Source organism: Rhamphochromis longiceps, linkage group LG14 (assembly GCF_057381845.1).
Source record: "Rhamphochromis longiceps isolate RC_006_pf linkage group LG14, R_longiceps_female_GT1.1, whole genome shotgun sequence".
Classification (NCBI taxonomy): domain Eukaryota; kingdom Metazoa; phylum Chordata; class Actinopteri; order Cichliformes; family Cichlidae; genus Rhamphochromis; species Rhamphochromis longiceps.
Genome location: NC_140570.1, coordinates 21,926,924 through 21,940,068, shown reverse-complemented (window position 1 = coordinate 21,940,068; position 13,145 = coordinate 21,926,924). Strand labels below are relative to the sequence as shown.

At 41.4% G+C, this 13,145-nt stretch overlaps 1 protein-coding gene across 2 annotated transcripts in view; it reads right to left on the bottom strand.

Annotated features, from left to right (window-relative positions):
- LOC146654018 (lissencephaly-1 homolog) overlaps positions 1-12,362 on the bottom strand; it is a 39,969-nt gene extending 27,607 nt beyond the window's left edge. The window contains exons 1-2 of one of the 2 annotated variants that reach the window (XM_085379378.1): positions 12,178-12,362; positions 4,565-4,903 (exon numbers count right to left, since the gene is read on the bottom strand). In XM_085379378.1, coding sequence (XP_085235504.1) covers positions 4,565-4,596 — 32 coding nt within the window. In that variant the 5' untranslated portion in view covers positions 4,597-4,903; positions 12,178-12,362. Of the gene's footprint in view, positions 1-4,564; positions 4,904-11,046; positions 11,181-12,177 lie in introns of those variants that run through there. The other variant, XM_085379379.1, reaches the window with a different exon arrangement.
- Between the last annotated feature and the right edge of the window lie 783 nt (positions 12,363-13,145).

Here is a 13,145-nt window from a genome sequence, read left to right as displayed (position 1 = left end):
TGTTACCCACTAGCTCGATAGCTAGCCGGGGGCAAGGTCACTAGAGCTGTGAGAACACCGGACTCCCGGCAAATCGTTTTCAAACCCACCGCCGTCTTTCGCTACTCAGGTTAAACATGATATATGAGTCACTTAGATAACTTAAAAATGTTATTGTTTGGCTTTTTTAGTATTTTATTTGTTCCTGAGTAAATCGGTTTGGCTGAGATTAAAGTTATAGTTTTTACACAGCTGAATAAACGTCAAGCAGACAGCTGATTATCAGAAGTGTGAGATGCTCCAGAATTTACTCCGGTGTCCTGTTATATTTTAGATAGCAAGGAGTTTATTAAACTTCACCGAAACAATCTGCAAATTTCATTAAAATTTAATAAACTATCATCTTTTCTTTATTTTTAGTTAGCACATACCTTAAACACTTAAAGCTGTAAGCTAATGCTAGTTATATAAGAGCAGATGCTGCTGGTGCAATAAGCTGTACGTTTTACGTCCAATGGATCTGATTAGTCGACTAATCGCAAAAATAATCGGTGACTAGTCGACTATCAAAATAATCGTTTGTGGCAGCCCTAGTGTCAATTATATCATCGGTTATATAGTTATCGGAAATTTTAAAATATATATCGTGATAAATATTTTTGGCTATGCATAAGTAGAATGGAAAAATCGCTGTATAAGAACCAGTCCATTTACCACAGTCTACAAAATAAAGACCATGTTTTATCAAAAAGTTTTACTCTCAAATGAGCCATTTTTAAAAATCACTACAACAGCGGATCATTTTAAAAGCTTTCCATAATCTAACAAAGCAATGTGCTTTCATAATTCCTTGTCTTTATTACAGAAAAGCAGCAGACTTGCTGCTGAACATTTACATTATATCCAAACTACTATATATTTTTTTTGTCCGTGGTTCAGCTTTTCAAAGTGAAGCCAAAACACAAGCAGGAGTCATTGGATAACTGAGTTTATTTGAATGAGGGTGAACACTGGGACTTAGAGGACTAGTATCTTGACAGGTAAACATGATCTAAGTCCTGTTAATGATCAAACTGAGCCACGGTGAACTCTTTATACCACAGTTCTGACTGCCTGTGGCAGTTATCTCCATATCTTTGAATTTCATCTGTTATGTCACCACATTTATAGACAAGGGCATGGTGGAAAAAGAACAAAAAATAAAATCACATGCACCATCTTGTTGCCCAAGACATGGAGTTGGTTTTTTTTTTTTTTTTAAATAAAGAAAAGAGTTCAAAAGCAAAGGCCCATTTGCACATAAGTGCCTCCGAGGTCTTTCAGGGGAGCAGATAGTTTGTGTTCTGTATCTATTTTTGCTACACGCTGCTGGGGATAAGTCTCCTGACCCTGGAAAGGAACACAAACGGGCTTTTCAGTGGCAGCAAAAAAAAAAAAAAAAAAAAAAAGAAAAGACAAAGAAAATAAGTTGTGAAGATGCTGCGCAATCACGGCATCTGACTATGGTGCTGACAAAGATTATTCCTCTTAAAAAAAAGAGGAATAATGTGCAAAAATATTTCTTCAAGAAAACAGACTGTAAAGCTGCGCTTTTACTGCCCCCCAGTCGATTGGTTACTTTTAACAGTTCAACCGTGAAAAAGAGGGAAGAAGATGCTTGAATGCTATGGGAACTAAATTTATTGGGTTGGTGCCTAATGCTAAACAGGGCTGTGGCAAAGAAAGGAGGGGGCCCAATGAAAAATTAGTGTGAAGAGCAGACAATCAGCCGGTCACTGTTCCCATTACCGCCTTGTTTGGATTCAAAACAGGACATTTGGTTTCCAAGCAGGCTTCGCAAAATGAGAAAGTCAGCTGGGAAATGACATCTGCCTACTGGTGGTGGTCAGAGGGCCCGGTGGCGCCAGTGTCCGGCAGCCTCGCCTCTGTCAGTGCGCCCCAGGGTGGCTGTGGCTACATTGTAGCTTGCCATCACCAGTGTGTGAATGTGTGTGTGAATGGGTGGATGACAGGTTGTGTAAAGCGCTTTGGGGTCCTTAGGGACTAGAAAAGCGCTATACAAATACAGGCCATTTACCATTTACCATTTACCATCTTAAGGGCACTGCATGAGAGCACTATCTGAGCCAAGCAACATCACTAACAAATGTGATTCGTTGATGCTTGAATGAGACTCAGGGGGTCCCTCAACGGTTTCCTGTATACCACTGGGGGTAGAAACTTGTGCAACAGAGAGAAAGGGGAAAAAAAAGAAAGAGGGATTTTTGTTTTGTTTTGGTTGGGGGGGGGGGGGGGGGGGGGTCCTGCCAGCTTAATTTGAATAGCAAATAGCACGAAAGATTAGCATTCCAATGGAGCTCTCCATACCAACGGACCCCTCCCACAGCACTAATCACAGAGAAAGACTGAGGAATGCTGAGAGCCTTGTCACATGCAGTGAGGCATTTTTTCAATGACAGTGCAAGATGGCGGTTAGAAAAGAAGAAAAAAAAACAAAAAAACCAAACATAAACAAAACAAACAAACACCCAAAACAAACCAGGCCATCAACAAGGTCTTCACCTCATTGAAAGACAAAGGAAAATCTGTGGCTCTAACATAGTAATTCCATCACCAAAGATGTAACTTGGAAGCTAGAACTAGCCTGCCAAAGGGTCCAGTTTGGCCTAGTGTTTCTGGTAGGCCCTACAATTTATGATTTTTATAAAATCTTGGTTATGGCTGAGGGGAAATTTTCAGAATGTGCCCATTTACTCTTTAAGAGAAAAATATTGAGTGGATGGTGTTCTATCATAGGGCTGTTTGATCTAACGATATATATCGGATGACGATATAAAAACGTCTATCTTTTCATTTTACGCTATCTTTTGTTTCGTGGTGTCGCAAAATAAACTGTTTACGGCAATATTTTTTCATCGTTTTGATGGTCACTGTGGTGGCTATATTAATTTCTTAAAGTTCTCTCTTTCTCTTATATTTAATATAACCACACTACGGACGGGCAAGTGCCTGTTTTTATGCGTTGTCGTTAGCAACAACCACGGTAAAACCATCGTAAAACCACCCATTTGTTTATTTTTCCACATAAACCTTTCACAATAAAGCTCAAGATCCTGTTGACTTTTCAAAATAAACTGAATCACATGAAAGAGTATGCAGAGTATTTACGGATGAGAAGCAAAAAAGAGCCGTCAGGTGCTAAAAAATAAACCTTAGACTCAAACGTTAGAACAGGCTTTTCCCCGCAGCACGCTGTGTAATAAATACTCAAAGAAAATGGCGGCCGTTACAACTTATGTCTAAAAATGTATAGTTTCATGCATCTGTTAAAACACTCGACTCCAGGTACAGGTCAGGTTACATTTTTGTGATTTATATCGTTATCGGGACAATAGACGTCTTGTATCGGGATATGAGATTTTGGTCATGTCGCACAGCCCTATTCTATCATATATTATTTTACAATGGGTTCTATCACTTGGCGCAATAAAGCAAGTTAGACACTCCTGACTTGCACAGATATGGATATTTTTTCCACAACTAAAGCTCAGGAAGATGATCTCAACGCCTGCTCATGACCTTCCATCTCACACTGAGATGCCTTAACATTTTATCCCTGCCTGAGGTGCTAATTACCAAGCCCAGACTGCAGCTCCTCTCACTCTTCCCATCTCCCTATATTCTACTCAGCACATGAGCAGACATGTCTTTGTCTGTGTGCCACATCGCTGCCAATGACGCTATGTTGGGTGCATGATTTCTCTGTGGAATCACTTCTCACAGCGAGCAGAACGCAAATATACAAACTCTTTGGATCTCCGTGTATGTACTGTGGGCCAAAGGTGGCAGTCTAAGCTTTTCTAAGGTCACATCGGGCAGGGGTAGGCAGCAGAGGTGGTCGATCAATAAATTTGTGCTTCAGGCCTCAGGGGAGCTTAGAAACCTTTAACCATTTATTGATTAATCTTGACAGGTTACCGAGGGGAGAAACATTTACTAAATTTAACCATTTAAACTGAATCCTGTAGTCAATACACATCCTTCCCTGGAAGTAAACAGTCTACAACCACAACAAAGGACATTTGTCTCAGGCTTTTTTGTTTTTTTTAACCATTTTAAAAATATCAGTGTCTTTTGCTTTGGGACAGGTGAACGAATGAAGCTCAAATGTAGCCAGCTCACACCAACACCATTTGTCGGGGTATTTGGCATTATAACTTGCACTCATGTGATTAGGTATCAGAATAAAGAGCTGCCATAACCCCTTTGCTAAATGCAATCACTGCACCGAAATATGAGCAGGTTGTGGTCGTACTGGGCAGCTGTTCAAGAGCGCAGACTACAAAGCAATTTCAGCATACCCAGGATATCTTTTTCTTATCTGGATTCTGCATGAGCTTGTTAGGTCTGCAGCGCAAGTTACCAATGGAAATGGTAACCTGCCCTGAAAATCCTAAGCACCACATCCTGCTCTGTAGTAAGAGCCACATGAGTATGAAACGCGTCTGATCACATAATGGCAACAAACAAACCATAGCGCGGAAATCCGTAAGTTTCAAATCTGAAAGCTGTTCTGGAAACTTACAGTTCATCTCTCTGACGTTGTGACAGCACCATCGTGACGGGGCAGTGTGGGCGGAGCCGGATTTTATTTATTTAAAAAAAAAAAAAAAGAAAGAAAAAAAAGAAGAAGGTGATTCCTGTGCAGCCGCTGCGCTCTCCTCGGTCAGGAGATGAGCTGTGCTGATCCAAGCAACACAGATTAGGTCAGGTGGTGTACTCCAATGACAGGTTAGTTTTGCCCAGACTGAGACTCAGATTAAGAGAAGAGGGTCGCAGGAATCTGCCCCCCGAAAGCTGGCTGACTCCGGGGAGAAGAAATGGAGAGCCTGCAGACCAGTCACCAGCTGAGTGTATGCTGCATCTGCAGGGGAGAGAAAAAGAGAAAGTCAGCATTAGGTATGCATGACAGATAACATGTAGAGTGTTCTGCACCAGTTTAGCAAAGACACTGTCAGCGATGATGGAAAAAACTGAACAATAAAGCAAAAAAATCATTGTATAAACTGCTCATTCATTCGATTTTTTTATTTGTTTACTTTTAAATATTTTCATCCACTTCTGTTATCTCTCTGCACAATCCGTCATGGCACAACTCTTGTCTGCTCTTGAAGCGAATGCCTCTCCGTTGACATACAAGAGCTGACCCACATTCTCCTCCCAGGTTGCCAACAGAAAAGAAAAACAGGACATGGCAGAGAGAGTATGAGTAACGGCTGTGCTCAAACTCTCCTGTCCCCATCATCTCGTTATGATATCACCTCAGGAGCTGACTTGGCTGATGGCATGCTTTAAAAAAAAAAAAAATCCATCAGTGGTAGTGGGAAAATAAATTTATTGTCAGGGTTAGAGTATTTATTTCAGGAATAATAAATGTCAATGAAATGTTAAGAATGTCACGATGAAGACTATTTCTATACTGCATCATTGTCTTGAAAAAGCACTTTAACAAACCAGGTACCCAACAGAGTAAGCCTCTTAATCTACTGGGACTAGCCTCAGTAAATCTCTGCCAGAGCACTAAACAAAAGGTACAAACTAAGCCAAATTACTTCAACACCTGCAAAAAGCTGACAAAATTACAGCAAGGCAGACTTCCAGACACAGGAAACAATGTAAAGTAGACATGAGATTTGCTGCTTGGGAAACAGGCAGTAAAAGAAACCGTTATTTGGCTACAGAAGTGATGAGGAATAGAAACACCCCAGGAAGCTACAATGAAGAGAAAAAAAAAAAAAAAAAAAAAATCACATTGCTGATTTTAGATGCAGGAGCTGCATTCCCACAAGGAAAAGTCCTCCTATGCACTGTGTTTCTGTTTGCAGAAAAAAGGAGAAAAGCTAAATAATTCTGGTTGGTCAGATGAAGGACTGACCAACCTGTTAAAGTACTACTTTGTATTGCTTGCTTGTTCATTTATTCATGTTGTAGAGAAACTGATTAACAGTACACAGCCTAACGTGACCAGCAGCTAACCTCTGGACCTTGATGTCACCACCTGACAGCAGTCCAAATGTCTACTTACCCCTGACTGTGTGTGCCTTACGGCGTGCTGGCTGCTGCCCAAAAACACTATCAGAGCGCAGCAAAAATATTCTAACGAGCAGGCACTGAAGCTAAAAATGTCTCCCTCACTCCCTCCATATAAAAAAAATAACTACCACACAAAAAAGGCACCAAATGCATCAACCTTCACAACTGCCATTGTGTGTGAAAATCAGGTCATCTGCCACATATTGATACGTCTCTCTGCATTGCTGGCAGGTCTCATCGCTGTGTGTATCCATTAACGTGTAGGACTCCCTTCTCTGAAAAACTCATTTGCGGCTTCAGCATCGAGCAAAAATGTTTGCACAATAGCACAATCAGGCTAATTGGCTCAGCACAAAATGTTGTGCCTCGATGGAAAGGGAGGGGTATGAGCCGCAGCCAGGGGTGCATCTATAAATCTGCTCAAAGGCAGTCAATAATGGTAATGCGTCTTCCTCCCAGTGATTGTCTTGTCTTTGTGCAGGACCAGGAACTGTACAACGACAGAGCCCTTTACATTAATGATGCTGACTGGGAGATGTGTTCAATTTGCTTACGAGTCCCAACAGATTATCTGATGTTAGGAGACCAATTCATACATACTAAATGAACACTGTGTACTGTACATACTCTGCATCTTTTGTGGTTAAGAATGCAACAACAGCAGTCAAATGAAATGAATTCTTCCCAATCAGGGTTTTTACTCATTAATAAAAATAAATAAATAAAATATTGGGGGCCCTCCAGTTATTCTAGCCAGCTACATTCATTAGCTCAGACACACAAATTGGTACTAAAATAATGGACTAAAACAAAATACTAAAATTCACTCACCATAAGTAAAATGCACTTCCAGAACAGTCTGCATCACACCTCAGACCATAAAGTTACTCAGATAATCCATTAAAATGCTCCAAAAGTCTCCTAAATAACTACCTTGGTAGAGGAGTTACAGTAAAAAATTACCCCACTCAGAGTTATCAAGGGTAAACTGTCAACAGAGGACAAACTCATTTTTGAACCAGGCTGCAAAAATGCTTTTTAAAGCTGTTAAGTTGGGTGTTTTAACATGCGTGTGCTTAACTCTCTTCTGGAGGCAGCTTCAAGTGGCCATTAGAAGCACTGCAGTTTATTGCACTTTTGCTTCTGCTTCATTTTTTAGCTCCAGAGTTTGCCTCTTGGCTGTTACCTCTGAGACCTCTCAGACTAGAGTTGGATGTCTAGAGACTTTTACGTGGTCTTGGTCTCGAAAGACTTTGGTCTTGGATCCCTCAGTCTTTCCTTGCTGTCTCGGTCTTGCTGTCTCAGATCGACATAGTGGTCGGGAGATTTGGAGTCAACAGTATCCATGATATACAACGTAACGTTCGATAATGTGTCATGCGCAAAAGCATCAGCTCTAAGAGCCGTGCTTAGAGAGTGATTTGTAGTGAATCAGAAGAGTCAACTCCCATTGAGCGAAAGCCGGCTCCTCACTTAATTTCCTTTCGCTGCTCAGCTCTCACACAGTGGCTCAGCTATGCTCCAATCCCTCCATATTGCGGCCAATCACATGCGAGGATATAGGATAATATCATTATGTGAAAAACAGAGAGGGTGAGAGACGTGATAGTCAAGTGGAGCGCGCGTCTGTCCTCTCAGTTATTGAGTGACAGTAGACAGCGGTGAGGAGGGCTGTGCGAGTGCATCGCAAAAACACATAAATATGCCTGACACCCGTAAACGAAGCAGCATCTGGCTACAGTTTAAAGACTTTTTTTGTCTCGGTCTTGGTCTCGTCTCGATTTTGTCTTGACTCGGCCTGTCTTGGTCTCGATACCCTCTGGTCTTGGTATTGTCTTGGTCTTGGTTTAGGCGGTCTTGACTACAAATCTATCTCAGACAAACATTTGCGCACAAGCTGCATTTAAGCAGCTAACCCAAGGCTGGTCTCTACACACTTTAAAAAAAAAAAAAAAAAAAAAAAAAAAGTGGGCCACCTGACTGATAATTTGAATCCAAACAATTAAAATGTGCAACAATTGTTTAAAAATACCTGAGGAAAAATGTCAACAAAAAAAAGAAAAGAAAAAGACTCAAAGAAAACAACGTAGACGACGACAAATCCCCAAACTAATTAGATATCTAGTCCTGACACGTCACCATAACACTATGACTTAACCTTATGCCGCCAGCCAAATATTACAAGACGAGGTATGCACAAAAATTTTTGACTACCCATCCCATGGTGTCTGAACAAAGGAATAAGCTGCTATGGCATGCAGAGAAGAGAAACAAAAATACCACAGTCTAAAGTCACATGTGAAATAGTGTTCTAGTAACTTGTCACAAAATATTGCAGCAATGCTGACAAAGCTGACGGTCGCGAACCCACTGCTACATTGGATTCACAGCTCTCTGGTTGTGACGTTATGTCGCCGTCATCATCCCCCCGCCCCCTTAAATGTATTCTTTTTTAAAAAAAAAGAGAGAAACAAAAATACCACAGCATTTTTTTTCTTTTTTTTTTTAAAAGGCAAACATCTCAAACAGCTGGAATGTGGAGCACCTTCATTTACTCTTAGACTCCACCTCACATGCCCTGGGAACAACATCACAGACTGAATTTTTTACATAACAACAAAAAGAACTATTATGAATCATGTGAAATAATGAAGTGTTAAAATACAGCAGAAACAGTCAAGTTTGGCTGGAGAAGGCTGGCAAAGCTTGATCATACAAGAGCACAGACCAAACATAAAAAATCCAGGTCAACACCTGGGGGACAAAAGTCACTGAATTACAGAAGGGGAATGGCTACCAGGCTAAACTACTTTACTGAAGAGGAGGTACACCTATGCATAGGAGTCTTTTGAACAGGTCTGTGATTTTAGATCTCATAACCATGCAAAGAGAATCAAAAACGACGCTGTCATATGACCTGAACACTTACACGCTGACACATTTAGCTACTGAAGCAGATATAATATGATGTTTTCAAGACTTGGGTTTCAACAGAGCAATAAACATAATATATTTAACGGCTAATGTGCACATATTAGAGGCTTATCACACAGGCAGTAATTTAGATGTCGACACACTTTGGCTAATTTAACATACAAAGTGATAAAATTAGGAAATACGCTGTGGAGATGACTGCTTCCTGACAAGACTAAATAGAGGCTTTTCAAAATCAGATAACTAAAGAAATCTCAAGCTTGATGACACACAATGGAGATATCCTCTCCACTCTAATAACACTCAAATGCTAAGTTTCTGTGAATGGCTGTTCTTGATAAATCACTCAGGCAGAGACCATCTAAAGACCTTTACCACTAACTGATATTGCAACTGGGGGAACATCTGGCTCGGCTCCCAACATGCAGCCGCTACAACCCACGAGGTGCTTGTCTTAGTTAACTGGGTTGGTAGCAGTCACTTAAACCTATTAAATTACATGGGTAGTAAGATAGCAGAGTTCTCCTGAGATTAATAGAGGAGATTTCATTAGGAGAAGCATGATCTCTACAGATGGCTTCAAATGCGTGACTACAAAAATATTTAAGTAGTGCACAAGACAGAAAAAAACCTACTCCTTGCTCTCAAACAGCTGTTTTATCTTCTGGAAGAGCACACACACACCCCAGCATCCACACCCACAGAATGGGATAGACACTGAACAGAGAGGAAGCTGTAAAGGACAACAGATCAATGTTATGCTAATAAGACGCTTGACATGCAGGCGAGAGCAACACCATTGAGGCAGGTTAGCCTGCTACATTTATACAACAGCAAAGAGGTTTGTTATAAACCATGTATGAATCCCTCCAGGCAATTCACCTCACACCAACAAGCTACTGGCTGAAATTATTAAGACTATAAATATAGAGCAGAGGTTAATTCTGCAAGCAACTATGGTGGCTATCACACAAATGGTGGATTGCTATCAAAGCATCAGCCTCTACAACTTATTTACAGTCTCACTACAACATAAATACTTTCTGTAAAGTATAGCAGAATATCTGGCAACGTGTGAAAACAGTCATTTGTAGGATGGCTGGCAGTTGTTGTTGGCAGATTGGTTAATAACCAGTCAGCTTAGCAGTGGGCAAGCTGTCTGGGAGGTGAACCTCTATGCATCTGTAAGCCATCCACTATAGCAAAGGCAAACAGCCTCTCTCTCTGTCTCAATACTCTCTGCTGACAGAAAAAGAAGAAAGAAAAAAAAAAAAAGGGGGGGGGGGGGCACAATTTGCTCCTTTCTCACAAAAATCTTCACATTTTCCACAACTATTAGATGACAACCCCATAACATCAGTGACTCTTTGCAGTTTTGCTGATGGACTAAAAGTAATTTCTAAAGCTTCCCATTGCAGTGAAACGCAATTGGTGCTGCTGTGTTTCCAGTGCTGACAGTACTGAATGGGGCCTGGCTACAGAGATGTACTTATTCAAATCAACTGCTGATAAAAACTCAGCACAGACGAGAAAAGAAAATAAAAAAAGCATTGTCAAGTAAAAATCAGCTCAGCACACAGTATATTTTATACAAATACAAAGCTGCTGTTCTTAAACTAAAAGTTGAACTTTGAACTATTTTGACATCATGGACAGTCTGTATAGCTACATTTTCTGACATTGAAAGAAAACTGCATAAATTATTACTAAACTTCGTGTGGACTGTGCAGATTTAGAAACGGATCAAGCAAATAGCAGGCCAACTTTGACCCACAACAAGACCAAAGCAATTTGCAGCATTTGGCATCAGTGTTTAACATAAGTGTGTGCATATCATAATAGTATTACAAGTGACAGGTCCCAACAACCGCTACTGTCAAAAACTGCATTGCTCCTCAAAATGGCTGCAATTGAGAGTCCTCTTAAGTCTGTCACAACCTACAACACAATCGCAAACACCTGCATGGAGTGTAAGACGTGTTGAATGCCGTTTTCTAAAATAAATATCAACATTCCACAGGATCAGGACAGGACACTTACCAGGCGTGGCTGATCCTAGCTCAAATTAATGGTTTATCCGATCTGAAAACAAGGTTCGCGCTAAGTAGCGACAACGTACTCTCCCCCATGAGACTGCCAGAGCAAAGACTAGCATTCATCCCCGTTTTCACTAGACTCTGAATTCATACAACGAGACACAGAAAACAGCGAGGCACACATGCAAACACGTCGCCTCCTCCTGCGTGCTCCACCCTGATTTTCAAACACCGTGCCAACAACACACGGCGTGAAGCAGCCCACGAGTGTGACAGCAATGATGTGAGCTGCCTCAGCCGAGCATCCATCAAGCAGTGTGACAGCGACCAGAGAGGGGAGAAACGCACCCGGTGACAGGTCACGGGAGCAACTGGGCTGACTGAAGTCGAAACACAATAATATCTGCACAATAAACCACACGACGCCTGAACGTCACTCACAACCGCTTCCAAATGCTAACGCCGGGGCTGCACCGCCGGTTAACGACAACAGAACCACACGGTGCGGGCGGTCAGGTGTTTAAACGAGACACAGGCCTAACATTTCCAAGGATAACCCTCTACTTGGAAATGCATTCAAGCATGCTGCAGGGGTTAAGAGACTAGGTTGACAGGCACAGTTACTGCACTTCTAACTACGCTAATTACTTATTACTAACTTAAGGTGGACTCCATAAGCAGCACAATTGGCACTGATATACCTTATCACTGAAACCTTCTCCAAACTTACTCTACTTCGGCTTACCTGACCACAACGCCAGTCGTTATCGTTATCTTATTCCAGGTTATCTTCAGCTAAAGTTAATGTTAGCCAAGTTAGCTCCAGAAAGTTAGCTCGCTCGTTTAACTTCAATCAAAACCGCACTTTGTATTCCAGCTCAAGTATGTACATTTAACCAAAACAGCAAATAATAACGGCTTAAATGACAGCCAGTGTTCAAGTGCTGTTTGTCGGCACACAAGGACAAACTCCCACTGACAGGGTACCTGCTGCTCCAGTCCAGAGCGGCCTATCCGCCATTTTGAGGCACAGAAAGGAGGTGCACGGACTGCAGCCACATCGTCATTTTCCCCACCTAACGACGGATTCCTTCGACCGTCGCCGGCTTCATAAATGAAAACTGCTCAGACTTACCCTATTGTTACTGGCCGTGAGTATCCTCAGACGTCTCCGACGGCAACACGACCCGGCAGGGCGTGAAATTTCCGCTCCCAAAACCTGGTCTTATGATGTGGAGGTAAACTGTGGCCGTCTTGTCTCCTGTCGGCTCCGCTCGCTTGTTTTTTTTCGTACACTACCGCATTCGACTTCGGCCGGGTACGCGCTTGGAATTCGCGTTCACGCCATCACAGGAGCGCGCGCGCCCTTGGTCGTTATTTTATTTGCCTGTTAACTCTTAGATTGCGGCTTCTCATTAGTATGTTTTAAATAGAGGAAATTGTCCTAAATGTCATGAGTGATTTAGAGACTTAATAAACTCACAGAAGGGCACTTTTTTATTTAGTGATTTAATTATTTTTTGTACTTTACACGCCAATTCTAGGATATTTCTCAGGTAAATTCCTTTTTTATTACCCCCCATCTTAGTAAGCTTTATAAATAATCTTTTTACTTATAAAACTTGCTGAGTATGAAAATATGTTCCATGTTTAAAACCTTTGCTTTGACTGACAGCAGCTGCTGAAATTTTATTTTTTTTCTTTTTGGTGTTGTTACTAGTTCCTCTTTTGTACCAGCTGAGACACATGTCTGTCAGTTATTTACAAATAGACCGATACCGATCAAGAGCTGATACTGATGTTCCTCAGATACACAGTCAACAAAGGGTTTTTCCCCACAGGACCATACATGCAGTTCTGTCAAAGCTAAGTATTGAGTATTCCTTTCGTATGAACGGGAGTAAGTAGCCACTGCCAGATGCTGCTAATCAAATGCACTTGATTAACTGAGCATCTCTATAAAGGCATAAGTATTGGTAGTGTTTTAACACAATGCCAAAATCTTCTCAGTAGTGGAGGTCCCAGCAAACTCACTCCAAGGTTAGACCTTAGAGCCTTCAAAGAAAAATCAAGAACCCTACAGCTCAGACTCTATGGGCCTCA